This window comes from Thamnophis elegans, chromosome 1, assembly GCF_009769535.1.
Source record: "Thamnophis elegans isolate rThaEle1 chromosome 1, rThaEle1.pri, whole genome shotgun sequence".
Lineage (NCBI taxonomy): Eukaryota > Metazoa > Chordata > Lepidosauria > Squamata > Colubridae > Thamnophis > Thamnophis elegans.
The window spans coordinates 169,358,447-169,385,132 of record NC_045541.1 but is presented as its reverse complement, the minus strand read 5'-3'; the positions used below and the strand labels follow the sequence as shown (position 1 = coordinate 169,385,132).

At 45.5% G+C, this 26,686-nt stretch overlaps 1 protein-coding gene across 3 annotated transcripts; it reads right to left on the bottom strand.

The window, feature by feature from the left end:
- Positions 1–1,461: 1,461 nt before the first annotated feature.
- Positions 1,462–26,686, bottom strand: ABHD17A (abhydrolase domain containing 17A, depalmitoylase). Of its 3 annotated transcripts, none has more exons than XM_032229419.1 (5): positions 26,338–26,686; positions 18,668–19,224; positions 7,790–7,984; positions 5,465–5,644; positions 1,462–2,600 (listed from the first exon to the last, which is right to left on the bottom strand). In XM_032229419.1, the coding sequence occupies exons 2-5, from the start codon at positions 18,979–18,981 to the stop codon at positions 2,384–2,386; spliced, it is 906 nt and encodes a 301-aa protein (XP_032085310.1). In that variant the 5' UTR covers positions 18,982–19,224; positions 26,338–26,686; the 3' UTR covers positions 1,462–2,383. The 3 variants fall into 3 exon arrangements, with proteins under 3 accessions (XP_032085310.1, XP_032084574.1, XP_032086096.1); XM_032228683.1 differs by having other exon boundaries at positions 26,399–26,686; XM_032230205.1 differs by lacking the exon at positions 26,338–26,686 and adding an exon at positions 25,514–26,302.

The window sequence follows — 26,686 nt, the reverse complement described above, 5'->3', positions numbered from 1 at the left end:
TCTGTGAACTGAAAGAACAAGTAAAAAATCCGGGAGCCATGATTCCTGTGGAGTTGAAGCTTCCGTGATATTCAGATCAGTTTTATTTACAACGTTGTGGCTGTTGGAGAGTCTCTACTGTCAATTGATCGTGTTATCCAATGTTCCCTGCCCTCTTCCCACAAGCAAAGTCAATGGGGAAGCCAGCAGGAAATCAGAAGTCGCTCCTGCTCCCATTGATTTTTTTTTTTGTTCAGCCTTTTTCATTCTGTTTCTTTGGTTAGGTAAGTAAATATTGACTTATGGTTATTTGCCAATATAATTATGTCCTGTTTATGGTAGATATCTACTGTTCTTAGATGATCACCAGCATAGTGGTACAAAAAAAAAAAAAATTGGGCAGCCGAAAATTTAGTGTTCATTTTGATCATATCAGACCACACTTTTTTTCCCAAAGGGTGACCCAATCGGTCACAAGTTTGTCTAGAAATCTTTAAACATGCACACACCCTGCACACACAAATAAGTCCAATAAGCCAGGGGTTCCCAACCCCCAGTCTGTGGACCAGCACTGGGCCGTGGCATGCTAGAAAACCAGGCCACGCAAACAAGCAAAGCCCCATCCATGGGATGCAGGCAGCATGCAAAACCATGCCCCTTCTGGTCCACAGAAAAAAACTCTCTCCGTGGAACCGGTCCCTGGTGCCCAAAAGGTTGGGGGCCATTGCATTAAGCTGTTAAAGGGCTTTCTATTTGAAATTAGGCTATAGATCAGGGGTGTCAAACTCAAGGCCGGGGGCCGTATCTGGCTCACAAGGTACTTAGATCAAGGCTGCTTGTCCAGCCTGGAAACAGCAAAGGACCAGCCCACGACGCCTCTGCCAGCAAAAATGGGTTCCTGAGCTCCATTTTCAGCTGCCACAGCCTCCTGCAGCCCTCTGCCAGTGAAAATGGAGCAAGTAGCTCTCCTGAGCTCTGTTTTCACTGGCAGAAGGTTGCAGGAGGCCGTGGTAGCTGAAAACGGAGCTAAGGAACCTGTTTTTGCTGGCAGAGCGCTCGGGCCACCACAGGCACCCCCAACAGGAGTGACGTTGAGTTGGCCAGGCCATCCCCTCCCCCCAGAGGTCAAACACAACCCTGATGTGGCCCTCAATGAAATTGAGTTTGACATTCCTGCTATAAATAATGGAGGAGGTAAAGAAATGGAGGAAAGGATTTAAGCTTGTACACAGTTAGTAATTTACACTTGCGCTAAGACTGACCCAAAATAAGGACAGCATGGCTGGCTGGGGAATTCTGGGAATTGAAGTCCACACATCTTAAAGTCACCAAAGTTGAGAAACATTGTCCTAAAAAACAATTAAGTACCATTACAGGAATTCTTGGACTATCTATTTCCTGACCTACACGCTTCCACAAACTCCCAACTCATTCATCCTATCCAATTCTCCAGAAACATTTAATGGGAAACGCATGTGGATCTTTCATTTTTTTTTGTTTATTCCTCTTTTCAAAATGAACGGATGGAGAATTTTCCCCGTACTTCCCACCCCGACCTCTCCCCATTGCCTGAATACTCAGAATTAAGTAAAGCGTAATTCATTCCCTGGGGACATCTGGAGGGGACAGGATACGGAATATTAAAACAATAGTATCTAGGAGTTGTGATGAAGCTGGCAAATGAATCCTCCTCCCACTCAATAAATTCCGAGACATGTAGAACAGCCTTGCTGCGTTCCACAAATAGTTCTTTTTGCAGGCTTCCGGGTGAAAAAACCCCAGGTGAGCTGTTTTCCATCCCCACCCCTGAGGAAATTTGAATGAAATTCAATTGTCCTTCAAGGGCTGCAGTAGGTTGGACAGTCAAACTGAAGCAAGCCATTTTTTGGCCAGCATGCAAGGTGCTTTTGCCTCCCGCCCCACCCTGCCTATGGCTTATTGCTATCAATGGGTCACCACGCGGAGCGTTAGGGAAACGGGATCTGAAACAGGAAGTGGAGAAGATGGACGGAGGCCACAAGAGGAAGGCCCTGATGGAGATGTGTTCATGGTTTTAGAACAGTCTGCGACGCTCGAGTCTTTCGGAGTCCCGCGAGGAGGCGCAATTGGAGACTCCGCCTCAGGCCCCTCTTCAGCCATGACAGCAGCTGGAAATGAGAACAGCTGGAAAGGGCCCCTCGGCGATGGGGAAGAACCACCGGGAGAGACTCAAGACCCCTGCGCAGACTAAGCCTGCAATAGAGGGAGGATGAATAGAACTACTCCCATTTTGCAGATGGGAACATAGAGCTTGTAGCATCAGTGGCCTTCTCCTTCAAAAGCCACCAATGCTTCCTCTGCTTCCCCAGGCCCAGTCAAGAAGGTGGGCGGTCCTTGCCAAAAGGGTCAGGCAGGTGGAGTGGCATTAACCAGAAAGATCTTGTGAGATGAACTTGCGTAAGCGCTCCAGGTACTGGCTGTAGAGTTCAATGTCGTTGTGGCCGGCTCCTTCCACCCAGAGGGGCTCCACTGCCTTCGGGCAGCGCTCGTAAAGGGCCAAGCCGTGAGAGAAGTCGATCACCTCATCTTCGGTGCCATGAATGAACAGCACGGGGGAAGTGATGCGCGACACCTTGTCTATACTGCGGAAGAGAAAAGGAAGGTAGATTATTACAGTGTTTCTCATGTATGGGCTGGGGAATTCTGGGAGTTGAAGTCCACACGTCTCAAAGTGGCCACGGTCGAGGAACACTCAGATAGAGCCTGGAGACTGGACTGACATCTGTCAGAAATGGTGTAGGGTCTCCCACTTGGGCAGGAGTTGGACTAGATTAGAGGTGTCAAACTCAAGGCCTGAGGGCCAGAGCCGGGCCGCAGGGTGCTTAGATCTGGCCTGCGGGGCTGTCCTAGTAACAGCAACGGCCTGGCCCGCGGTGCCTCTGCCAGAGAAAACAGAGCTCCGTTTTCGCTGGCAGAGGGTTGCAGGAGGCCTTCACGGCTGAAAACAGAGCTCGCGAGGGCCATGGGCAGCCCTCCCAATCTCTGTTTTCTCTGGCAGAGGGTTGCAGGAAGCCGAAAACAGAGCTAGGGAGCCCATTTTTGTTTGTTTGTTTATACAAACATACCATCTTTGCAACACATTATACTTCTTTTACATATCTATTGTGTTTTCTTTATCTGTACATATAAATTTTGTATCACTATAACTATAACTAAACTATAACTATAACTATAACTATAGTTATAACTAACTATAGTTCCTACTATTTTTGTCTACAGTCTATTTTATATTTCTACCTTTTATTCGTTTCCTGGTTTTGTATTTGTTTTTTAATGTCTTGATCTTTCTTCTTTTCTTTTTTGCTTTCCTACTTTTTCCCTCTTTCCTCCAGCCAATTATACCATAAGTCCCATTCTGACTATTATTCAAAGCCCATTTTTGCTGGCAGAGTCCTCAGGCCACCACAGGCACCCCCGACATGAGTGATGTCATCAACCTGGCCACACCCAACCAGGCCCCCAAGGTCAAACACAACCCTGATGCGACCCTCGATGAAATTGAGGTTGACACCCCTGGACTAGATGACCTACAAGTCCCTTCCAACTGTGTTAATCTGTTAAGAGCCCCTCTTCTCCAGGGGGGAAGGGGGTCTGCCTTGCAGCATTACCCTGAAAGAGAAGCTGGATGGTTCTGCATTCTTTACTCACTGAGCAACAGGTAGATCGGTAGCTTAAATTCTGTAAATTCCAACAGCCCCAAGGCCCACCAACCTTCATTAGAATTTATAGACAACCCATACAAAAATATCGAAACCAAAATTAAATGGCTGAAATCAGAGATTGCTAATGTCATGTATCTGCAATTGTTTTACGCAGGATCAGAGTGTATTTCAACTAGAAAGACCCACAACGTTAGCCCTTTTAAATTAAAATGAACTTATTTAGGGTTGATTTAAGGTCTGGGGGATTTTCCGAGGCAAAATGAGCAGCTTATGTCTTGTCAAAGCTCAAAGCTTCTATTTCTCTGGGTTTTTTTTAATTTAAAAAAAAGCAGATTCCAAAATGATGCAGCCCCACATTACGACACACAAAGTTTGCTGTGACGCTCAGAAGGCGCTAACTCGTGTGATTACAACTTAAGACCTAAGATGCTTTTGTACTGAAAAATGTGCAAATGGTGTGTCCTTTTGAAACAGAATCGGCGCTCCGTTGGTGAGTTACAGCCTCTTGCTTAAACACGAAATAGGCCTCTTTTTGTCAGGAGGAAAATCAGGTTACATAATATTCCTGATCGCCGGGGAAGAGATTATCTGGGCAAATGACCACGTCCCTCTAATATAAGTCCCTCTTTCTGAATTACAGTGAGCAATGTGCTTTGAAAGTGAACGTATTCTAGAGCAGGGGTCTCCAACCTTGGCAACTTTAAGACCTGGAGGACTTCCAATCCCAGAATTTCCCAGCCAGCTTTGCTGAATTCTGGGAGTTGAAGTCCACCAGGCTTAAAGTTGCCAAGGTTGGAGACCCCTGTTCTAAATGGACTATAGGTAGTCCTCAACTTATAATCATTCATTTAGTGACTATTCAAAGCTACAACAGCACTGAAAAAAGTGACTTATGCCAATGCCCATTGCAGCAGCCCCAAAGTCACATGATCAAAATTCAGGCGCTTGGCAACTGGCGTGTATTTAGATGGTTGCAATATCCCGGGATCATGAGATCTGGGATTTTGTGAACTTCCCAGATAGCTTCTGACATGCAAAGTCAATGGGGAAAGTTAAATTTGCTTAATGACTTTAAGCAACCGCAGTAATTTGCTTAACAACAATGGGAAAAAAGGTCACAAAACGGGGCATGGCTCACTTAACAACCATCTTGCCAACTTAACAACAGAAAGTCTGGTTCCAGTTGTGATTGTAAGTTGAGGATTACTTGCATTGCATAGTAAATCAAATTGGAAATAACCAAGCAAATACTGAGCTACTACTTCTATTTGTAACTGAATGGAAGATGTCCAAGATCTAAAGTTGCCAAACTTGGCAACTTTATGACTTGTGGATTTCAACTCCCAGGATGCCATGCTGGCTGAGTAATTCTGGGGGTTAAAGTCCACAAGTCTTAAAAGTTGCCAATATTGGGGACTCCTAGTATATACGTAGGAAGCTCACACTGAAAAGCTTTTTGGAGTTGCACTGAGTAATTATCTGCTGTGAACTCTGCATTGGTGACAAGAAGGGCATCCGGCCAGTAAACACTCAGCTCCATTCAGTTGCCCCGACTCCACCTCAATGTAAGGAATTACAATGTCATTTTAAAAAAAGACCCATTTTCTTTTTCATAGGATAGACTTTTCAATAACCATATTTCCGAAAAAGAAATTAAAAGATTTGGAAGGAAGGCGAACAGCAAAACCTAAATCCAGCAGACCGCAATAGTAAATTTTAATTGTATATCTGCCCCTCCCTGGCTGACCTCCACTCCCATGTTCCCCGCTTTCTCAAGGACTTACTTTGGGAAAGCATCAAAGCAGTAGGTCTTTTTGGTTTCTGGGAAGGCAACGCGCATGCCCGAAGTTAAAGGTGAATGTAAGACAACGGCTGCGCACTCATAGCGGGAGGCCAGGTCCACTGTGGGCACCGTCCCAATGCTTTGCCCATAGAGGATGATGTTCTCGGGGCTGATCCCATATCTGTACAGAGGGAGGAAAAGAAATCACAGAGGTGCCATCGCAAGGCAAATGACATCTTTTATGCTCCTCAGGTGCTGCTTGAAGAAATACAGTTTGTACAAGGGATGGAATTTGCTCTCTACAGGTGTACGAACTTGGTCTCCAAATGAAACCTGACAGGCTGATGCTAGTTGGGGCTACTTATCATGACCAGTGGTGGAATTCAATTTTTTTTTAACTACTAGTTCTGTGGGCGTGGCTTGGTGGGCGTGGCAGGGGAAGGATACTGCACAATCTCCATTCCCTCCCGATCAGCTGGGACTCAGGAGGCAGAGAATAGATGGGGGCGAGGCCAGCCAGAGGTGGTATTTACCGGTTCTCTGAACTAATAAAAATTTCCGCTACCGGTTCTCCAGAACTGGTCAAAACCTGCTGAATACCACCTCTGGTTATGACTAAGGGAAGGAACATCCTCACATGAAGGCAATCCAGCCCCAAATAGACGCTGGAACGAACAGGGCACCCCAACTTGTCTGTGTCTCATACTGATGAACTGCCAGAAGGCATCTAGCATCTTACTCAATCCTAAAATAATGAAAGGAAAGGCAGGCTGAACCATGTGAAACATTTATTTTCCTCTTCCACACCACTCCTGTACCACCTCTCTCTCCCTGGCCCCCCCAAAAAACATTTTGCTTCCTCCTGCTTCACTCTGTCCTTCTCTGGGTAGATGGGCATATTTTCAAACTTAGCATGAGGCAGCAGCTGCCAATTATTTTGTAAGAAAACTCCTTGGTGCTCTCTGAAGTTGTTTGTTTTCCTGCAGACCTTTCATTACCAAACCAGGTACATCATCATGGCTAATAGAGCTAGTAGCTACTAGCACTGATGATGTTACCTATTTTGGTAATGAAACATCTGCAAAGAATGCAACCAAGCTCAGAGAGCATGAAGGGTCCCATCATGGAATTGTCAGCCTTACCAGGTAGATCAGGCAGGAAACACAGCCAGAGGAACTAATTATACTTTATTGTAAAGGTTGAATAGCAGACCCTTGCAGGTGTAAAAATACAATTCTCCCACCACCTCCTTCACACCTTGAGAGTCGGTTCTCAGCCTCTTATCTAGCCCTCTATCCAGCTGCAGGCTAAGCTATCTCTTATCTCCATGAGATGGCAGGTGGCACGCGGAGCCCTCTCTGTGGGCACACGAGCCATCGCCCAGCTCAACTCCACCGTACATGCGCACATACTTCCCGTCGGCCAGCTTATTTTCAGATCTCTGCCACGCATGCGGAAGAAACGTGTGCATGCGTGGGGGTCGCGCATGCATGCAGGGTGGGTGGGTGAGCGCAGGGGTGCGTGGTGTTCCTCCCATGCCCCATTTTTTTTGTTTCAGGAGGCTTCAGGGAGGTCTGCTAGGCCCATAATGGGGCACCCCCTACCATGGGCTGTTTTTGGTCCCGGGAGGCTTCAGGGAGGCCTGCTAGGCCCAAAACGAGGTGCAGGGGAGTTGGGCGCATGGGTGGGGGAGTCATGCATGCAGGAGCTGGATGCATTGCATTGTGGGTGTGGGCACCCGCAAGCACATGATTTCAGCACACAAGGACCAAAAAGTTACCCATCACTGTCTTATCTGATTATTCCCTAGGCAGCATCTCTAAACCCAGTCTCTCAAGCTCATTCCCACATACCACTACATGATTCTGAAGATATTCAGGGCTCTAAGAAGCCAGTATAGTATCAGAGGCTGCTGCTTGCTTAGCAGCACTGTTAATTTCTCATTTTTGCTTTTTTTTTTTTAAAGTAAAATAAAATCCAGATGAGACAGAAAACCTGGTAGGAACCAAAACAGGTGTCCATAGTCACATTGGCAGCTCCGGGACTATTTTGGGCGCTGAGATAGGCAATGAACAAGTACAGCTTTTCTTTCATTTGTCTATTTATGGCTTAATGGACAACACATCTATCCATCTTTCTTGGCCTCAAAAACTAAGAATGGAGACTCTCTTTAGGAAATATCCAATTTCTGAGAAAGCATTAAGGAAGAGGCCCCTGAATGCCCTTGCTAATGGATTGATCAATCCGGACACGGTTATGAAAACTCCTGGAGCTTTTGAAACAACAACACAACGAAGGCTGGTATTGCTTTTTCCTGGAGACTCACCGGGTGCGTAAGGCCTGCCAGGCTGCGTCGACATCAGCATAGAGGTTCTTCTCTGAAGGTTTCCCAGTGCTGGCACCGTAGCCCGAATAGTCGTAAGAAAAGATGTTGCAGCTAATCCGGGTGCCCAGGCTGATGTAGAAGCTACACATCTGGCCCAGATCCACAGCATTGCCATGTGAGAAGAGAACGGTGAATCTGAGGAGAAGGAAGTTGTCAGGGTACCAAATAGCATCCTCAATCCAATAAGAATCCGAGGCTAGAGATTCCTCAAAATTCAAATTTGTGAAAGAAGCCTTGTTGGCACATCTGGAAAAACCCGAAACTGAAAGCTTCCAGGTTTTCCCCACCCAGTTGAAAGTTCAAGACCCTGCCCCAGCAGCCACATGTCCATCACACGGACCAACCAGCCACTGTCATGAAGGAAGATTCCTCCCATTCACGTCAGTCCAGGTGCAGGGACAATTGTCTCTCTGAGAAGGGATGTTATTTTGACTGCATATCCGCCATGCTCCATACAATCCCCCTTCCCAGTTTCCCACAACAGAATATGTTTGACTATGTGGCAGGCTTGAGGCCCAATACAAAGATGCCTTCCAAGCATGACAGAAGGGTTCAGAAAAAAGCAGTGGGGATCACACCTGATCCTCAGGTGCACCAAAACTGGGTGGTAAAAGCCTATTTGTTTTGCAGGACAGAGTAGAATAGAATAGAAACAGTCCTTGACTTGCAATAGTTCATTAAGTGACCATTCACAGTTACAAAGGCACTGAAAAAAGCAATGTATGGCCATTTTTCACAGTTACAACCTTTGTAGCATCCCCATGGTCACATAACCAAAATCAAGATGCTTGGCAGCTGGTTCATATTTATGACGGTTGATGTGTCCCAAAGTCAGGTGATCCCCTTTTGCGACCTCCAGACAAGCCGAGTCAATGGGGAAGCCAGAGTCACTTAACAACCAGGTTACTAACTTATCAACAACCAATGATTCACTCAACAACTGTGGCAGGAAAGATCGTAAAATCGTTGCAAATTCCGTTTAACAAATGTCTCACTGAATAACAGAACATTTGGGCTCAATTGGTAGTCGTAAATTGAGGACTACCTGTACAAATATTTAGGGTATGTCTATGTTCTAATTTCAATCAGTAGTAAAAATCTCATCCCTCCCTGCAAATAGAAAGTTGCCCAATTGGGGTTGGGTGGGAGGTAGAAGAGGAGGTTGTTAAAGAATCCTTCTCCTCATTAAATAAAAGCTGGAAACTCTTATTTAATGCCATGTTTTGTTTTTTAACATGAGAATACCATTTTAAACTGCTCCGGTATTTTCATAAGTAGTTCAGCTACTTAAGTCCCTATCATTTCATTTTGCCCTGGATCAAGATCATTTCATAAGGCCTCTTCCATAGAAAAGTTTAAGCCCGTGATGGCGAACCTATGACACGCGTGCTGGAAATGGCATGAAGAGCCCGTGACCCGACAATTGCGTGATAGACATATGCGCGCCAACAATATAGCACCGATTAAAACGTGATGCCAAAATTGCGCCAACAAATTCGCGACAATAAAATTGTGACGACAAAAGCACGATGACAAGCACAATAAAATCGAAAAAATTACTGTTAGGGTTACAGTTTGTTTAGAGTTTGTTGATGATGCGATTTTGTCGTCGCGCATTTGTCTTCGCGCTATTGTCAAAAATTAGCGATTTTGATGGTGGCGCACATATGTCTATTGCGCATTTGTCGGTGAACCCGCAGAGCCATCTCTCTGGGCACACCAGCTATTGCCCATTGCCCTTCCATGTTCCGGCGTGCACATGCACACCAGCCAGCTTGTCTTTGCACACACGGGAGTGCTGGAAACGAAGAGCAGTTCCCTGGTGCGCATGCGCATGCCAGGAAGCTGAGCTTCCGGTTTACAGTGCGTGCATGGGTGCTGGCCATCTGGTCTTCGCCTGCGCATGCGTGCCAGAAACGGAAGAACAGGTGCTCTTTCAGTTTCCTGCACTCCTGAACATGCGTGCTGGGGAGCTGTTCTTCCGGTTTCTGGTGCCACCACCCCCCCACCCCGCACATGCGCTCCCGTTTCAGCACTTGGTGCCAAAAAGGTTTGCCAACGCTGGTTTAGGTTGTGTGTGAAATATGCTTAGATATGACTGTATCTGGGTTCCAAGTAACACCCCCAATGAAAGAAGACTCAAGGCTTAAAAGTTCCTCAAAGTTCTATTTTATTAGAGATACTGGCACATCTGGGGAAACCCGAATCTGAAAGCTTCCAGGTTTTGCCCACCCAAATGAAAGTCCAAGCCCCTGCCCAACATCCACCTGTCCGTCACATGGCCCAATCAGGCACCATCCCAACTGGAGATGCCTCCCAGTCACACCACTCCAGGTGCAGGGCAAGATGTCCTTGACTCTCTGAGAAAGGAATATTATTTTGACTATATATCTCCCATACTCCACATAATCCTCCCTCCCATTTTCCCACAGCATTGAATGTGGCAGGCCTGCAAGCCCAATGCAAAAGATGGCTTCCATGCCTGAGACTGTCTCTGCTTGGGGGGAAAAAGGTGTAAACCTCATAACATGATGTAGTGGCAACTTCAGAGACTGGTGATTTCGAATCACACAGAGGAAGAATGGATTATGCAGTGTCTCATTTTTTCCCCCTATAGCCCACCTCTGTACAAATACTGCACACAGGTAGTCCTTGACTTACAACTATTATTTAGTAGCCATTTGAACCATTTATAACAGCACTGAAAAAAGTGGTCCTTGCACTTATGGCTGTTGCAGAATCTCCAGCCATGTGATCAAAAGCTGATCACTTGGAAACTGGCATGGTTTTAGACGCTTACAGCATGTTGGGATCATGTGATCGCCATTTTTACCCTTCCCAGCCGGCTTTCGACAAGCAAAGTCCATGGCGGAAACTGGATTTGTTTAAGGACCACACGATTCCCATAAAAACTGCTGTGCTTTGCATAACAACCATGGCAAGAAAAGATAATGAAAAATGAGTGCAACTCAATTAATAACCCCCATGCTTAGCAATGGAAATTCTGATGGGATGTTTATTTTTGTAATTGAAAAAATTATAACATTCTTTTTTCTTTTCTTTTTTTAAAGGAAATTCTGATCCCAATTGTGGTCGTAAGCCGAGGACGATCTGTATTGGAATCAGATGAGACAACAGCATAGTTTGTGTCACCTTTAGGAGCTTAGAGATGCTATTTTCAAACACTTACCCAGGATTTAAAACACAGGGACAATTTTCCCTTTCTGCACACAAATCTAAAGAATCACAGAGAAGTTTAGCACCACTAATTTATTACAAACAGATGACCGAAGTCTTAAGTATGACACTTTCACCTTCAATGGCAGTTTTACGTAAATAAGTTATTGGAGATTTATTGCCGTTTCTACTCCTTACATAAAAGATGGAGTAACAGAATTTCTACAGATCCTACCAATACCCTTTCCCCACACTTTCTGCTACAGGAAGAAATACAACCAAGACATTTCTTCTCTCAAATTTACAATCTCTACAGTGATCATTCACCCTTTACTATAAAGAACAGTTGTTTTTATTTCGGAAAGGTGACTTTTGGATGTATTTCTTTTTCAAGCACCCACTTTGGTCCTTTATTTGGGGCCTTTAACATTTACCATACAAATGGGTCCATTCAATGCAGTCTCAGTCATGTGAAAAGTATGGGAATCGAATGGTCCTTTTGATATCAATTTGCATATACTGATTTTGGATCATTTGATTAGAATGTAAGTTTTGTAAAGTTTTTCTCGGTTTTGCTCTTGAATTTTCCGTTGTAAAGCAAAGTTATAAACAAAAACATGTTTATGGATATTATTGTGTGAATTTCCCCCCCCCCCCCAGATTTGCACTCTTTTCAAGTTTATCTTTCATTTCCCCCAGGAAAATAGGGTCACCCTAACCCAATTCTATATAACGGGGAGGCACGGACAACATTAAATAAGGCCATCTAAAATAGGAAAACATTCCTCTCTGCATTTGTATGATCATTTGGCACACAATGTGAAATTTGATCTTATACAGGGGAATTATTTCAATCTGCAAAATCCCAAAGATACCCAAATCTGCCCTATTCCTAGGAATAGTAGGGCAAAATGGGTTTAAAAAAGAGAGACAGTCAGCTGTTTTGGACATGAAAAGTATTTTTTTTCCATTGTTGAGAATTTACGGGCTTGACTCCAGTCCTGCATCAACAATAGAGAAGAGAGACAGATTCCCATACAAAGAAGACCGGAAACTATGACCAGGGAACGCCCTTATTTACAACCACCAGCCATCTGTCAAACTAAGGAAAGAAGCTGCTCCCACCCCATGTCTAGGCCTCAACCAAGTTCTCCAGCCTAACCAGCAGGCCTTAGTGGCTGAAGAGCTGCCTTGATTTTCTGGCAAATGATCTTTAAATGGTTGTTCGACAATTGTGTCCTAAGGCTCAAGGCACCAGCCCTTAAAGGGTTTCTCTTGAACACCTTTCAAGGGTTAGGTTTATCAAATTTTATCAAATGTGTGGACTTCAAGTCCCAGAATTCCCCAGCCAGCATGGCTGGCTGGGGAATTCTGGGAATTGAAGTCCACATATCTTAAAACGTGCCAAATTTGAAAAACACGGGAAAGGAAAGGCCCGCCAAGGACAGAACCTCCTACATTTATTAAATCTCATGTCAGCTTAACCACATGCGGACAACTTCAACATAAATATCCTATTTGGAAAGAGAAACTGCTGCATTTCAGGATATTTTCCGTTTGCTCTGATTTTAAGTTACAGTTGCTTTTAAAAAAAAACCTCTCAATTTTGACTTCTGGGATACCTGGTTCAAGGCCGGGCTACTCTTTTCATTTCTAAATTCATTTGCAGTGCTTTTAGAAACTTTACAGGTTTAGGTGTTCGATTTATGGTGGGTTTTTTTTCAACCTCACAATATATTTATTATTATGGTTTCTCTCGCAGTTAGCCAGAATGGATTTGGCATTTTTATCTACCTGTCAAGTCCTTCCCAAGTCCTTCCTCGGAATCATTATTTATTAGTCTCATAATCCTTGCTAACGTTGCTGCTGATTTTTCTTGGTTTTATTGTCCCGTGCTTCGTTTTTCACCTTTCATAGTGCTCAGAGAAGAGCAAATACATGGGAAGTAAACAATCATAAATTTAAACTTTTTAAATACATTGATCTTCCAATTACTGTGGCCAAGTTATTCAGACTCTCTTTCCCAGCTCAGTTCTGTTTTTGCTTACATGGAAATACCTTCCCCTCAAGTCAATAAAATTTATTTCTAGGTAAATCTGTAAAGGAGCCTGGCACAGCTATGATCACAATTGAGGCCAACATTTCTGGGGCTAAGCAAGACAGTTATTAAGTGAGCCACGCCTCATTTTATAACCTTTTGCCACAGCTGTTAAATGAAGCACTACAGTTATTAAGTGAATCATGTGGTTGCCAAGCAAATCTGGTTTCCCTCATTGATTTTCTTTTTCAGAAGATGTCCCAAAGATGCTTTCTTTCAAAAAGCCACTGGACTTGTTTTTTCTTTGAAAGATGTTTCCTTTCTCATCCAAGAAGCTTCTTCAGCTCTGACTGGATGGTGGGGAATGGAAGGATTTATATTCCTCAAGGACAGCTGGTCATTTGCATCCTTTTAGAGTGGTTGAGACCATTTGGAGATTTACCTGTGTCCTCAGAGTCACCTGAGTAGTGCAAATGGGGTTGGAGATTCCTTGGAACTGCTGAGACGATTGTATTGTAGACTGGAGATAGATGATAGATGAGATAGAGGACCACTGCCTTGAAAGGGAGGTTAAAGAGGCCATCTATGTCAAAATTACTGCCTTCTCTCAACAGAGGGGGAGGGATACAACATCCTCTATCTCCAGTGTACAAGAAGTCCTTTCAGCAGTTCCAAGAAGGCTCCACACCCATTTGCACTACCCTGAGGACACAGATAAACCTCCAGGTGGCCTCACCAACTCTCTAAAAGGATGCAAATGACCAGCTGCCTGCAAAATCCCCACTATTCAGTCAGAACTGAAGAAGCTTCTTGGATGAGAAACGTCTTCAGAGAAACTTTTTCAGTGCCATCGCACCTTTGAACTGGCAATATAAATGGGAGGAAAAGCACAGTTGCAAAAGTTTGAGGCAGAAGGTAAAACTTTCCACTTGCAGCTCACATGTTCCAAGTACATCATCATAAAAATGGCCATGCACAGCCTGTAGAAGGCTTCCAGAGAGCTCCTGAGGGCTGGGGGGGGGGGGGGGGGCAGAAACGAGTGAAAAATGGCCATTTTTTGCTCATTTTGGTCCCCCCCCAGCCCCCAGGAGTACTCTATAAGCCTCCTAAAGGCTATTCACGCCCTTTTTTTGAAAGAAAAAAAAACCAGGTCCGTTTTGGCAAAAAATGGGCTGGTTTTGGGAGCTCTGCAGAGTGCAATAACTTTTATTTGCCTCTTCAAAACCTTGGTGACTACCTTTTGGGACAACCATGATCTGGATGACTGAGACTCTCCATAGACCTTTTCAGAAGCTGGCACCATAAATGATGATCACATGACCCTGGGATGCTGCAACGATTATGTGAAAATTGGTCGTAAATCACTTTTTCAGTGCCATTGCACCTTTGAACTGGCAATATAAATGGGAGGAAAAGCACAGTTGCAAAAGTTTGAGGCAGAAGGTAAAACTTCCCACTTGCAGCTCACATGTTCCAAGTACGTCACCCCGTGCTCGATTCCCTTGAGAACTGGGCCCTGGTGACCCCCACCAGCCAGGCCCCAATCTGATTTAATTAAACTTTGATAATTTTCACCGCACGGAATAAACACTGAGATTCTTTTGGCAAAATTAAGCCTGACATGTTAAGCTCTCAAGGGGCTTAATTCCTGCACCTATGAAGTTGTTTTTTTTAATATTGTCATGGAAACAGACTACAAAGGTTGGGGCCCAATCCCCTTGAGCTTTCCAGTTGTCTGAGCAACCCCTAATTTTTTTTAAAAAAATGAGGTGGGGGTGGGGGGGGAGAGGTCACAAGCTCTTTTCATTTCCAGGCTTATGATTATCCGGAGGCACCTGCAACTTAGCAAGAATTTATACACCCAATGACAGCCCCAGATTAACTCAATTAAGCAGCTTTGAGCAAGGCTGATGTTCTTAACTTTGTTGTTTAACTGTGCTTAGTCAATACAGTCTCCCCCCCCCCCCGGTCTCCCCCAAGTGTCACCAAGAATGATCACTGGCTCAAATGGTCATCTTAAGAGGTCTTGCCAGCCTGTTTCTTCAATAGCAGAAGGTCTGCTGCCCTCAGCCAAGGAAAAAAATGCTGGGCCTCCTACAATTCTGTGCGAACGGCTTCGGAAACTGAGATGGAATCCCTGAAAATTCACATTTACCATCATGACATGGGCATGGCTAGTCTAGTGAAGAGAAGGACCAGGGGAGACATGATAGCAGTTGAGGATATCTTGGGGACTACCTGTACACCAATCAATTATTTTTAAAAAGAGTGGGGCTGCCACAGAAAGGAGCGGGGGGGGGGGGCGGCAAGCTATTTTCCAAAGTACCCGAAGGCTAGACAAGGAATAATGGATGGAAACTGATCAAGGAGATTCAACCTAGAAATAAGGAGAAACTTTTGGATAGTGAGAACAATCAACCAATGGAACAGCTCACCTTCGGAAGTTGTGGGAGCTTCATCACTTGAGACTTTCAAGAAGAGATTGGACTGCCATTTGTCAGAAATGTTGTAGCGTCTTCTACTTGGGCAGGGGTTTGGACCAGATGACCTACAAGGTCCCTTCCAACTCTGTATGTATATATACATACATACATACCAGTGGTGGGTTCCGGATCTCATTGCAACCGGTACGCTGCAACGGGGCCGGGCGTCTAGCACGTGAACGCGCATAGCGCGTGCCTGTGTAACCAGCGCCCGCGACACTCCAGCTGCTTGGCGGAGCATCGCACAGGCACTGTACGTTCCGGGCGCGTGCCCAAATGGCCCAGTTGGGTCAAATACAGGTAAGGAGAGCGGACGGGCGGGTGGGCCCTCTGGAGCACCGTACCAGAACGGTACCTGGTGCTCCCAGCAGGCACTGGTACACCCACACTGGGGCGTTCCAGTTGTAACCCGCTATTGATACAAACATACATACATACATACATACATACATAATACATACATACATACATACATACATACATACACTTGATGAGACTCTAGAAAGAACACAGAGAAGAGCAACAAAGATGATTAGGGGGTTGGAGGCTAGAACATATTCAGAATGGTTGCAGGAATTGGCTTTAATGAAAAGAAAGACTAGGTGTTCCAATATTTGAGGGGCTGCCACAAAGAACAGGGGTGTCAACCTATTCTCCAAAGCACCTGAGGGTAGAACAAGAAGCAATGGATGGAAACTAATCAAGGAGAGATGCAACCTAGAACTAAGGAGAAATTTCCTGACAGAACAATTATCATATTTTTCGGAGTATAACACGCACCTTTTTCCTTCAAAAAAGAGGCTGAAAATCTAGGTGCGTCTTATTTGTATTTGTATTTGCCTTTATTTGTATGCCGCCCTTTTCCCTGAAGGGACTCAGGGCGGCTCACAATTCAAAAGGGAGGGGGAAAACGACAAACAGTAAACAATACAACATATTAAAAGAGAAAAAACGCAACAATCACACCATTCGAGTGGGGCTATAATCTTAGCCCCAGGCCAGCCGGGACAGCCAGATCTTTACAGCAGCGCGGAAGGATTGGAGGGTGGTGAGGGTCCGAATCTCCACGGGGAGTTCGTTCCAAAGGGACGGAGCAGCCACCGAGAAGGCCCTCCTCCGGGTAGTTGCCAGTTTGCACTGGCTGGAAGATGGAATTCGGAGGAGGCCTAATCGATGCGATCGAATCGGTCTGGTGGAGGTGATTGGCAGTAGGCGGTCTCTCTTATACACTGAACACAGCATTTTTTGCCTCCTGAAACCCCACCTCCTTCACCAAAATGGCCATGCAGAGCCTATAGAAGGTTTCTAGAGAGCTCCTGGGGGCTGGGGAGGGCAGAAATGAGTGAAAAACGGCCATTTTTTGCTTGTTTTGGTCCCCCCCACCCCCAAGGAGTAGTCTATAAGCCTCCTAAAGACTATTCATGCCCTTTTTGGGGGGGGGGGGAAATGGCCCCGTTTTGGTGAAAAATGGGCTGTTTTTGGGAGGTCTGCAGAGTGCCATAACATTTTTTTTATTTGCCTCTTCAAAACCTTGGTGCGTCTTATACTCTGAAAAATACGGTAATCAATGGAACAACTTGCCTCCAGAAATTGTAACTGCTCAAACACTGGAAGTATTTAAGGATACTCTGGACAATCATTTTTCTGAAATGGTATAGGGTTTCCTGCTTGAGCAGGGGTTTGGACTAGAACAGTGGTGGGTTCCTACTGGTTCGGACCGCTTTGGCTGAACCGGTAGTGGTTTGGCCGCCTGGGTCACTGGAACCGCAGCAACCCAGGCCTGCTACGCCCCTGAACCAATTCTCCCAGCGGTGCTATAGGAAACGCCATCTTGTTTTTAAGTTCTGCGCATGGGCAGAACAATTTTAATCGCACTGCGCGTGCACGCGGCATGCACACGAGCGAACCGGCAGTAATGCCTGGTGGAACCCACCCTGAGACTAGAAGACCTCCAAGGTCCCTTCGAACTTGTTATTCTGACTTGCACAGTTATACAGGTGGTCCTCGGCTTACAACCACAATTGAGCCCTAAATTTGCTAAGCAAGAGAGTTGTGAAATGAGTTTTGCCGCATTGTACAACCTTTCTTGTCACCGTTGTTAAGTGAATCATTGCTGTTTTTAAAATAGTAACAATAATAAGAGAATCTGACTTCCCCATTGACTGTGTCGGAAGGTGGCAAAAAATGATCACATGACCCCAGGGGACACTGTAACGTCATAAATACACGCCAGTTGCCAAGTGTGGCATTTTGGGTTCCACCACAAAATCGCGGAGGACAAAATCGCGCTCGACGAAAGCGCGCATTTGACGTCATCACAGCGCAACGAAAACATCGCGCTGTGATCGAAAAATGTAAAAATAAAGCTAAAAGTTTACCCTAACCCCCCCCAAACCTAACCCTAAACCTAACCCTAAACCTAACCCTTAACCTAACCCTAAATCTAACCCTAAACCTAACCGTTAACGTAACGCTAAACCTAACGCTAACCCTTAACCTAACGCTAAACCTAACGCTAACGCTCTAAACCTAACCCTAACCCTTAATCTAACCCTAACCCTAACCCTAACCCTAACCCTTACCTTTATGTGAATCGGCTTGCTTTAATTTTAATTTTATTTCAATTTTTAATTTTTTTCGTCGCGCTGTGATGACGTCACATGCGCGCTTTCATCGAGCGCGATTTTGTCCTCCGCGCTTTTGACGGGTCACGGGCATTTTGATCTTGTGACCACAGGAATGCTGCAACAGTTGGAAACTAGGTCATAAGCCACTTTTTAAAGTGCCTTTGTGGAATTCTCCTGAACTGAATTCTACTGAATTGAATTCTATTGCATAGTGCAATATTAATGCAATATCAGGGGTTTCAATTAAATTGTATACAATGTGAAGGATGTGTGTTTTTGTTTTACGTTTATTTTTACAGTTTTCCTATGTATAATGTACACTGAAAATGTCATTTAATTTAGTTGTACGAGGTGCAATGACAGGACAGGAAAGGAAAGGAAAAGAAAGTTCCAATCATCAATAAAGAAATGGTTTTAAGTCATAGACTATCTGTAAACCCAATATCCCTGACAATGCACTGCTACTGCCATTCATCTTTTCAAATGTGCTCACCTGGCACCAGGTACGCAGCGGACGTACATGCAACTCACTCGGTTCCCTCGGCTGCTTTTGGTAAGGAACACCTCAACTGTGTCCAATTCACGTTGGGTGTACTGGAAGTCAGCCCGGTCCGTCAAATGAAGCTTCCAGCGAGCCATAGGGACACTCCGGGAGGCGCCGTTGCTGGTGGTGCCCGCAGGGTCTGGTTCTGGGACGATTGTATAGGTGGGGTCTGGAGGTAGGAAGGCCAGCTTGGCAGCTATTCGACTAGGGCATGGTGGGCAGCAGAAGAGACAGCAGAGTTCACTAACCGTCAGCCCATTCATGGCCGCGGGTGAAATCAAGGGGAGGGACTATGGGGTACAGGGTAATATTCGGGGAAGGCGGGGAAAAGCAGGAGTCCCACAAGCAGGCAATCCAACCCGTTAAGGAAATATTTCAGCCTCCAGTGAAATACAGCAAGTCTTTAGCACATGTCCACTCAGAATAGCCATAACGGAGGGGTTCTGCATTCCAGCATAAAGAACCTCGAAGTCGCTCTCTGCACATGAGTTTCGCTGCACAGGATCCTAAAAACAGAACAAGAGAGGAAATTATATTTCACCCCATCAAGGTGATCAAATAAAGAGAATGGGAAGGGTCGTCTTTTATTGATTTCAATGGATCTTCTTACTGGATATGCCACTTACTTCATCTGGAAGGGACTCCAGGCTGTTTACATAGTTAAATCTAATCCAATACAGGTAGGACTCATCTTATAACCAATTGTTTACTGACCGTTCGGAATTACAACTTCTTGTGAAGATTGTAGAGCCGAGGTGGCGCAGTGGTTAAATGCAGCACTGCAGGCTACTTCAGCTGACTGCAGTTCTGCAGTTCGGCTGTTCAAACCTCACCGGCTCAAGGTTGACTCAGCCTTCCATCCTTCCGAGGTGGGTGAAATGAGGACCCAGACTGTAGGGGCAATATGCTGACTCTGTAAACCGCTTAGAGAGGGCTGAAAGCCCTATGAAGCGGTATATAACTCTAACTGCTATTGCTATTGCTATTGCTATTGTGGTCATGTGATCAAATTTGGACACTTGGCAACTGGCATGTATTTATGACGGTTGCAGTGTCCCCTGGGGTCATGTGATCACTTTTTGTGACCTTCTGACAAACAAAGTCAAAGAGGAAGCCCGATTCACGTAACATCTTGTGTTACTAACTTAACAACTGCACTGAGTCACTTAACAACCGTGGTAGGAAAGGTTGTAAAATGAGGCAAAACTCACTGTCTTGCGTAACAATGGACATTTTGGGGCTCAATTGTAGTCATAAGTTGAGGACCAGCTCTATTTCCCAACCTTAGCCATTTTTAAGAGGTGTGGCTGGCTGAGGTATTCTGAGAGTTAAAGTCCACACATCTTAAAATGCTTAAAGTTGGGAAACAGTGATCTAATTCAGTGTCATCAAATACTCTGTGGAAGCCCAGCTAGTTGTCACAAAATCACCAGCAAAATTCAGGTGCAAAATGCCATTTTTCAATGATATGATTTGGGAATTTTGGAGTCGTTATGAAAGGTATGATAGCTATCATTTTTTTCGGAGTATAAGACACACGAAGATTTTGAACAGGCAAATAAAAAAAAAGTTTTTGCTCTCTGCAGACCTCCCCAAAACGGCCCGTTTTTCACAAAAACGGGCCTATTTTTGCCAAAAAAAGGGCATGCATAGCATTTAGGAGGCTTGTAGAATGTGCTTGGGGGGGTGCACCCCCCAAAATGAGCAAAAATGGCCCATTTTTTGCAAAAACGGGCTTGCTTTCCCCCTGAAAAACAGCATGCATAGCCTTTAGGAGGCTTATAGAGTGCTCCTGGGGCTGGGGGGCAAAAACGAGCAAAAAACAGCCCATTTTTCACTCATTTTTGCCCTCCCCAGCCCCCAGGAGTACTCTGGAAGCCTCCTAAAGGCTATGCATGGCCATTTTGGTAAAGAGGCGGGGTTTCGGGAGGCCAAAAATGCTGTATTCAGTGTATAAGATGCACCCAGATTTTCACCCTCTTTTTTGAGGGGAAAATATGGTATTTGCTTTCTACTTCCATTCCAAGTTTTACTTATCCTCCCCCCCCCAAAAAAAAAGCAACCCAATAAAATTTTCTAAAGGAAACCATCCCTGACTGTTCCTTGGAAGGTGAGATACTGAAGCTGAAACCCAAATACTCCAACTACCAAACAAGAAGAGAGGATTAATGGGCAAGCACACTGATGTTGAGAAAGACTGAAGGTAAAAGGAGGAGGAGATGGCAGAGGATGAGATGGTTAGACAGTGTCATCAACGCAATGAACATGAATTTGGGCAAACTCTGGGAGACAGTGGAAGACAAGGGAGCCTAGCATGCTGTGGTCCATGGTATTGCAAGAGTTAGATATAACTTAGTGACTGAACAACAACAACAAAAATTTCAACCATACTCCCATCTATTGATATCACCTGTGGCCTCCTAATTCTAAGTCAAGTTCAGAGGTGTTCTGTATCAGTAGTCCCCCATCTTTCTGGCTTGGTGGATGGGCGGGGGGGGGGGGGAGAGTGGATGGTTCTGTGTGAGCAGCAGGCACATCCATGAGTGCATGCACCTCCATTTGCACATGAGTGTGAGCACCCACCGCTCACACAAGTGGAGCTTTGTGACTGGTAGTGGGCCGTGGGTTGAGACCAGAGGTGAAATTCAGCAGGTTCTGGAGAACCGGCAACAGAAATTTTGAGTAGTTTGGAGAACCGCCAAATACCACCTCTAGCTGGCCGCAGAATGGGGAGGGAATGTGGATTTTGCAGAATCCTTCCTCCTGGAGTGGGGAGAGAATGGGAATTTTGCAGTATCCTTCCCCTGTCATCCCACCAAGCCACGCCCACAGAACCGGTAGTAAAAAAAAATTGAATTTCACCACTGGTTGAGACCCCTCTACTATAAAATCTTGAGATTCCTTCTTATTCAGTGATAAGAAAGCAGCTTAAAGCAATAGGACTAACATAGGACCTGCAATGCTAGACTGTTCACTGGCCCTTTAAAACATTCCTACCCAGAAGCTTTCACCCAGAAACCAGCCTCATTAATAAATAAATTTGTTCATCCTACACAACAAGAGAGCGAGGAGGGGGTTAACATGTACAAGCGTCATCACTCATTCCTGATTTGCAGCCAATAATTTATCCCACACATATGAATGATTAACCAAAACAATGATAAAAACATATCCATACCATTTCCGCTAATAGAAATATCATAAAGGAAAAGGGACTTTTTCTACAAAAGCTGAACACAATGTAAGGTGGAAGATTGGATCACAACATTTAACTGAACTTGCAGAAATGGCAAAGTTGATTAGTTTGGTCAGGGGGAAAATAATAAAATAACTTTTTTTAAAAAATAAACTGGAAGCCTTGTATGGAGTTTTTTCTGAAAGAAGAAAAAAATGAATGGATGATTATGGGATTTGAGAATTAAAATGAGAGGAAGAAGTCGGGGATACGTTTAACACGACAATGGCTGGGTAGAAGGGCAGAAGGCATTATTGTATGTTCTTCTCTTTTTTCTTTTTCAATTTGCTTTTCTATTATTTTCTATCTTTGTTCTTTTTTTTGTGCTGTATACTTTTCAGGATCACATTAAAAATGTGTATGTGTGTGTGTATACAAAGCTGAACAGAGCAAAATTGGACATACTGTATTTTCATCTTAGGGTTTAAATTTGAAGGAATTTATGAGGTGTGGAAATCCCCAATCTAGATTAAATCTTGGTTAAACTAGATTTAACAGACCTACAATAACCTTTGTTCTGGCAGCATTCATACCAGGCATGAAATCCTCTCACCTTCGTCACCGGTTCCTAACAGGGGTCATGCGCCCATGCACAGTGTCCGTGATGATGTCTGGGCAGGTGGGCGGAGCCTATTGCCACCGCCACTGCCACTACCGGTTCACCCAAACCAGTGCAAACCAGTAGAATACCACTTCTGATTCACACCTCATGTAAAGAGACCCTATGCCTTGTTTACTTTTCGTGTCATGCCTTAAGTTTAAAGCTTGTATGATCCCAGCCAACTGTGGTTTTAAATTTATCTACAGTATATCCCACCTTTATTATTTTAATGAATAACTCAAGGCAGGAAACATATCCAACACAACTTCCTCCTTCTATTTTCCCCACAACAACAACCCATGAAGTGGGATTGGGCTAAGAGAGAGTGACTGGTTCAAAGCTGGCTTTTATGAAGTAAAACAAGTTTCATGGAAAATGTGAACCCAACCAGCCAGAGGCCAAGAATGGAGGCCTTTGAACTATGGTGCTGGAGAAGACTCCTGCGAGTCCCTTGGACTGCAAGGCAATCAACCGTTCAGTCCTAGAGGAGATCAACCCTGACTGCTCTTTAGAAGGCCAGATCCTGAAGAGGAAACTCAAATGCTTTGCCACCTAATGAGAAGGAAAGACTCACTGGAGAAGAGCCTAATGCTGGGAACAATTGAGGGCAAGAGAAGAAGGGGACGACAGAGAATGAGGTGGCTGGATGGATGGAGTCCCCGAAGCAGTTGGTGTGAGCTTAAATGGACTCCAGAGGATGGACAGGAAGGCCTGGAAGAATATTGTCCATGGGGTGGCGATGGGTTGGACGTAACTTCGCAACTAACAACAACAAAATGTTACTGTTACTCGCTTTGAATTAGCAAGGGGCTATCCAAACCATCCAGCTGTCCCAAAGATGCTTCTTCTAACTGAAGAAAGCTTCTTGGATAAGAAGAGAAATGTTTTCAAAGGAAAAAAACCCAAGAAACTTCAGTTGCCTTTTGGGAGAACCATGGCCTGGATGATTATAAATCTCCATAGACATCAAGGCATCCAGCTGAATTTCCTGCTCAAGGCCAGACTGATAATAAATCCGAATAATTAACATTTGTTTTCACCCCATTCAATACAGAGAAGTTTTCCACCCCTCTAATTCTATACTTCCTACCACAAGAAATTTTTCTGAGATCTTACTGGGCCGAAAAGTAAGATATAAATGTAGACTCATCACAACAATGCATCAATGTCCATTACAAACAATGATATCAAAATCGTGACTCAGGGATCATATCAGAACTCTCTAATCAGGACTGGAAATAAATATTTCAAGGAAAAGGCCCTTACGAGTTTGGATTAACGAGATCTATTCAGAAAAAAAAAGGTTGATAGCAGAATAATTGCAACAAGTACTTTGGCCTTCCAAACTGAACTTTATATTCAACTATGAAAACCGCTAGTGTATTGCTTGGCTTCCTTGATTTTTTGGTAAAGAGAAGAGAACATTTGTCTTATGCTACAGCTACTAGGTAAAACACCTTGCAAATGAAGAGATTATGTAATTTACATCATATTTCTGATAAGCATGTAATCATTTGCATGGTAACATCTTGTGACAGAACGTTAAAGATAAAGGTTCCCCTCACACATATGTACTAGATGTTCCTGACTCTAGGGGGCGGTGCCCATCTCTATTTCAAAGCTGAAGAGCCAGCGCTGTCTGCAGATGTCTCCATGGTCATGTAGCCGGCATGACTAAACGCCAAAGGCACACAGAACACTGTTACCTTCCCACCAAGGTGGTTTCTATTTTTCTACTTGCATTTTTAACATGCTTTCAATCTGCTAGGTTGGCAGAAGCTGGGACAAGTAACGAACAGGAGCTCACTCCATTATGTGGCGCTAGGGATTCGAACCGACCTTTCTGATCGACAAGCTCAGCATCTTAGCCACTGAGCCACCGCAGATCATTAATTCTCTCTATGCAGCCTTGATGATGGTACAACCAACTCACAGAATATCCCTCCCAAAACTCCTACGAACAATGCAACTACACCTGTTCTTGAACCAGGCAGTCTTCCAGGGTCCAATGCATCCCTTCCAGATCACCTTGGTAACATTAATACTGGTAACATTCTCAATCTTGGTAACGTTAAGATGGGTGGACTTCAATTCCCAGAATTCCCTAGCCAGCATGGCTGGCTAGGGAATTCTGGGAGTTGAGGTCCACCTAATCTTAACCTAGCCAAGACTGAGAAATACTAACCTGGCTAAAACTCTACACAAGACCATCTTCTTCTTTCAAAAATAAGGAGTAGGAGTAGGACACTACCAATCTGCTTTCTTTGGAAAAAATATAAAATAAAAATAGCAACAGCAGCAGCAACTGTATTTGTGCATGGGTTTCAATTTCAATTTCAATTTACTTTATTTGTATGCCGCCCTTTTCCCTGAAGGGACTCAGGGCGGCTCACAGTTCAAGGGAGGGGAAAAACAGACAAAATTACAGAACATAAAGACCATACACAGTTAAAAAGCACAGCAATCATCTGCAAGAGGGTTTGCACCTGTGAAGCATCTACCTACAACTATAGTGGCTTAAAATAAGGCTGCACCCACCCATATCTCTCGCATCAGCTTCAGAGCCTCCAAAGCCAATCCAAACCCCACATTGCTTGTGCCACGCTTATACTCCAGCAGCCACACCAATAACATTAGCAGAATACTACAGCTCCCCCTCAGCACTCCATGAGTCATCGGAAAGCAAAATGGATCCACAAAACATTTGAACCAATGGTCTTCCCCCTCTACACATACTGCATTATCCTACCCATTATCCCCAGCCAGCAAGACTTCTACCTATAAGAACCACCACCAGGCCTCCGCCTTTGGGCACTTTCCAAGCATGTCTAACTTTATCCGACTATCCCAAACTCTTCTGGCTGGGGATCATGGGCACTGTAGTTGAGATGTAGTTGAAAGGGCTCCGGCGGATCAACGCAGAAACCGTAAAGTCCACCCCGTTAGTCAGAGACCCTACCTTAGACAGCGATCAAGAGAGATTTTCTCCCGAGTAAGCACACCTGGAGTAAACCCCGCGCGTTCCCACGGTTGGCATGGCCAAGCACGGACGCTCGAGAAAGTGTTCGCGGGTGGAAACGGAGCCCAGTCCACGAAGGGTGGGGATGGCTATGCCAGGCAGGCAGGAATTGTGAAAAGCCGAGCGAAATTCTCTCCAACGGTCCCGAGGAACAGCGAGGGATTCTTTACGGAACGGACAAAACGAACGCGGCGGAGAAGGGAGGTCGTAGCTGCATCTGACATGACATCATCGGAGCTGTCACTACACACACACACACACAGACACACACACACAGACACACACACACAAGCATCTATACACACGCGAGGTAGCTGGGGCACTTTGGGGAGCCGGGCACCCCCAGATCCCCTCCCGAGCAGCCTTGCAAGCAAGCGCGCTCCCCAGCCAGCCACGGCAAGACTCCCCTCCCAGCCTTTGGCGTAAATAAAGGCAAGAGGTCGGTCGTCAGCCCGGGAGAACCGAGTAACGCACCTCCCCTTGCAAAAAGAGGAGAGACCCAAAACACACACGCGAGCCCCAGGCGTCAGACACCACCTCACCGCTCCGGAATACAGGAGAAATCCACCCGCCGAAGCCGCTGCCTACCGCCCCGGGCTCGATCCTCTCCAGGGATGGAGAAGCGGCGCGCATCGCGCCCGGACGCCCCAAACTCTCCCTTTTGCCAGCGTGGAAGGCAGGCAGCCAGCAAGGCAGGCAGACCCCGCGAGGCTCCCGAGCCTGCCTCCCCGTTCGTCCATCCGATCCCCACCCTCCGAAATCACCCGCGGCTGCCCCCCTGCTCCGCGTTGCCAGCGGGGTTCCCCCGTCGCCTTGGGCGCGCACCGGCTCCGCGAAGGGCAGCTGGCGAGTGTCTCTCTCCCTTCGGGCGGCAGGTGGGCTGTCCTCCGTTCTCCTCTGCTGTGGCCGCCCCCGCTCAGCCGCCAAGCCCTCGTCCGGCCCGGATCTGTTGTTTCCCGGCTCCCGCTTGGGAGCTCCAACCGGGCGCCCCTGCGCTCCGCATTACGCGTCGGGCCTGCAAGTTGGAACGGAGCGGCCGCTGCTGCGCCGGGCCTCCCACCCTCTGGCGTCTCCTCCTCCTCCTCCTCCTCCTGGGGAGGCGGATGTGACAGC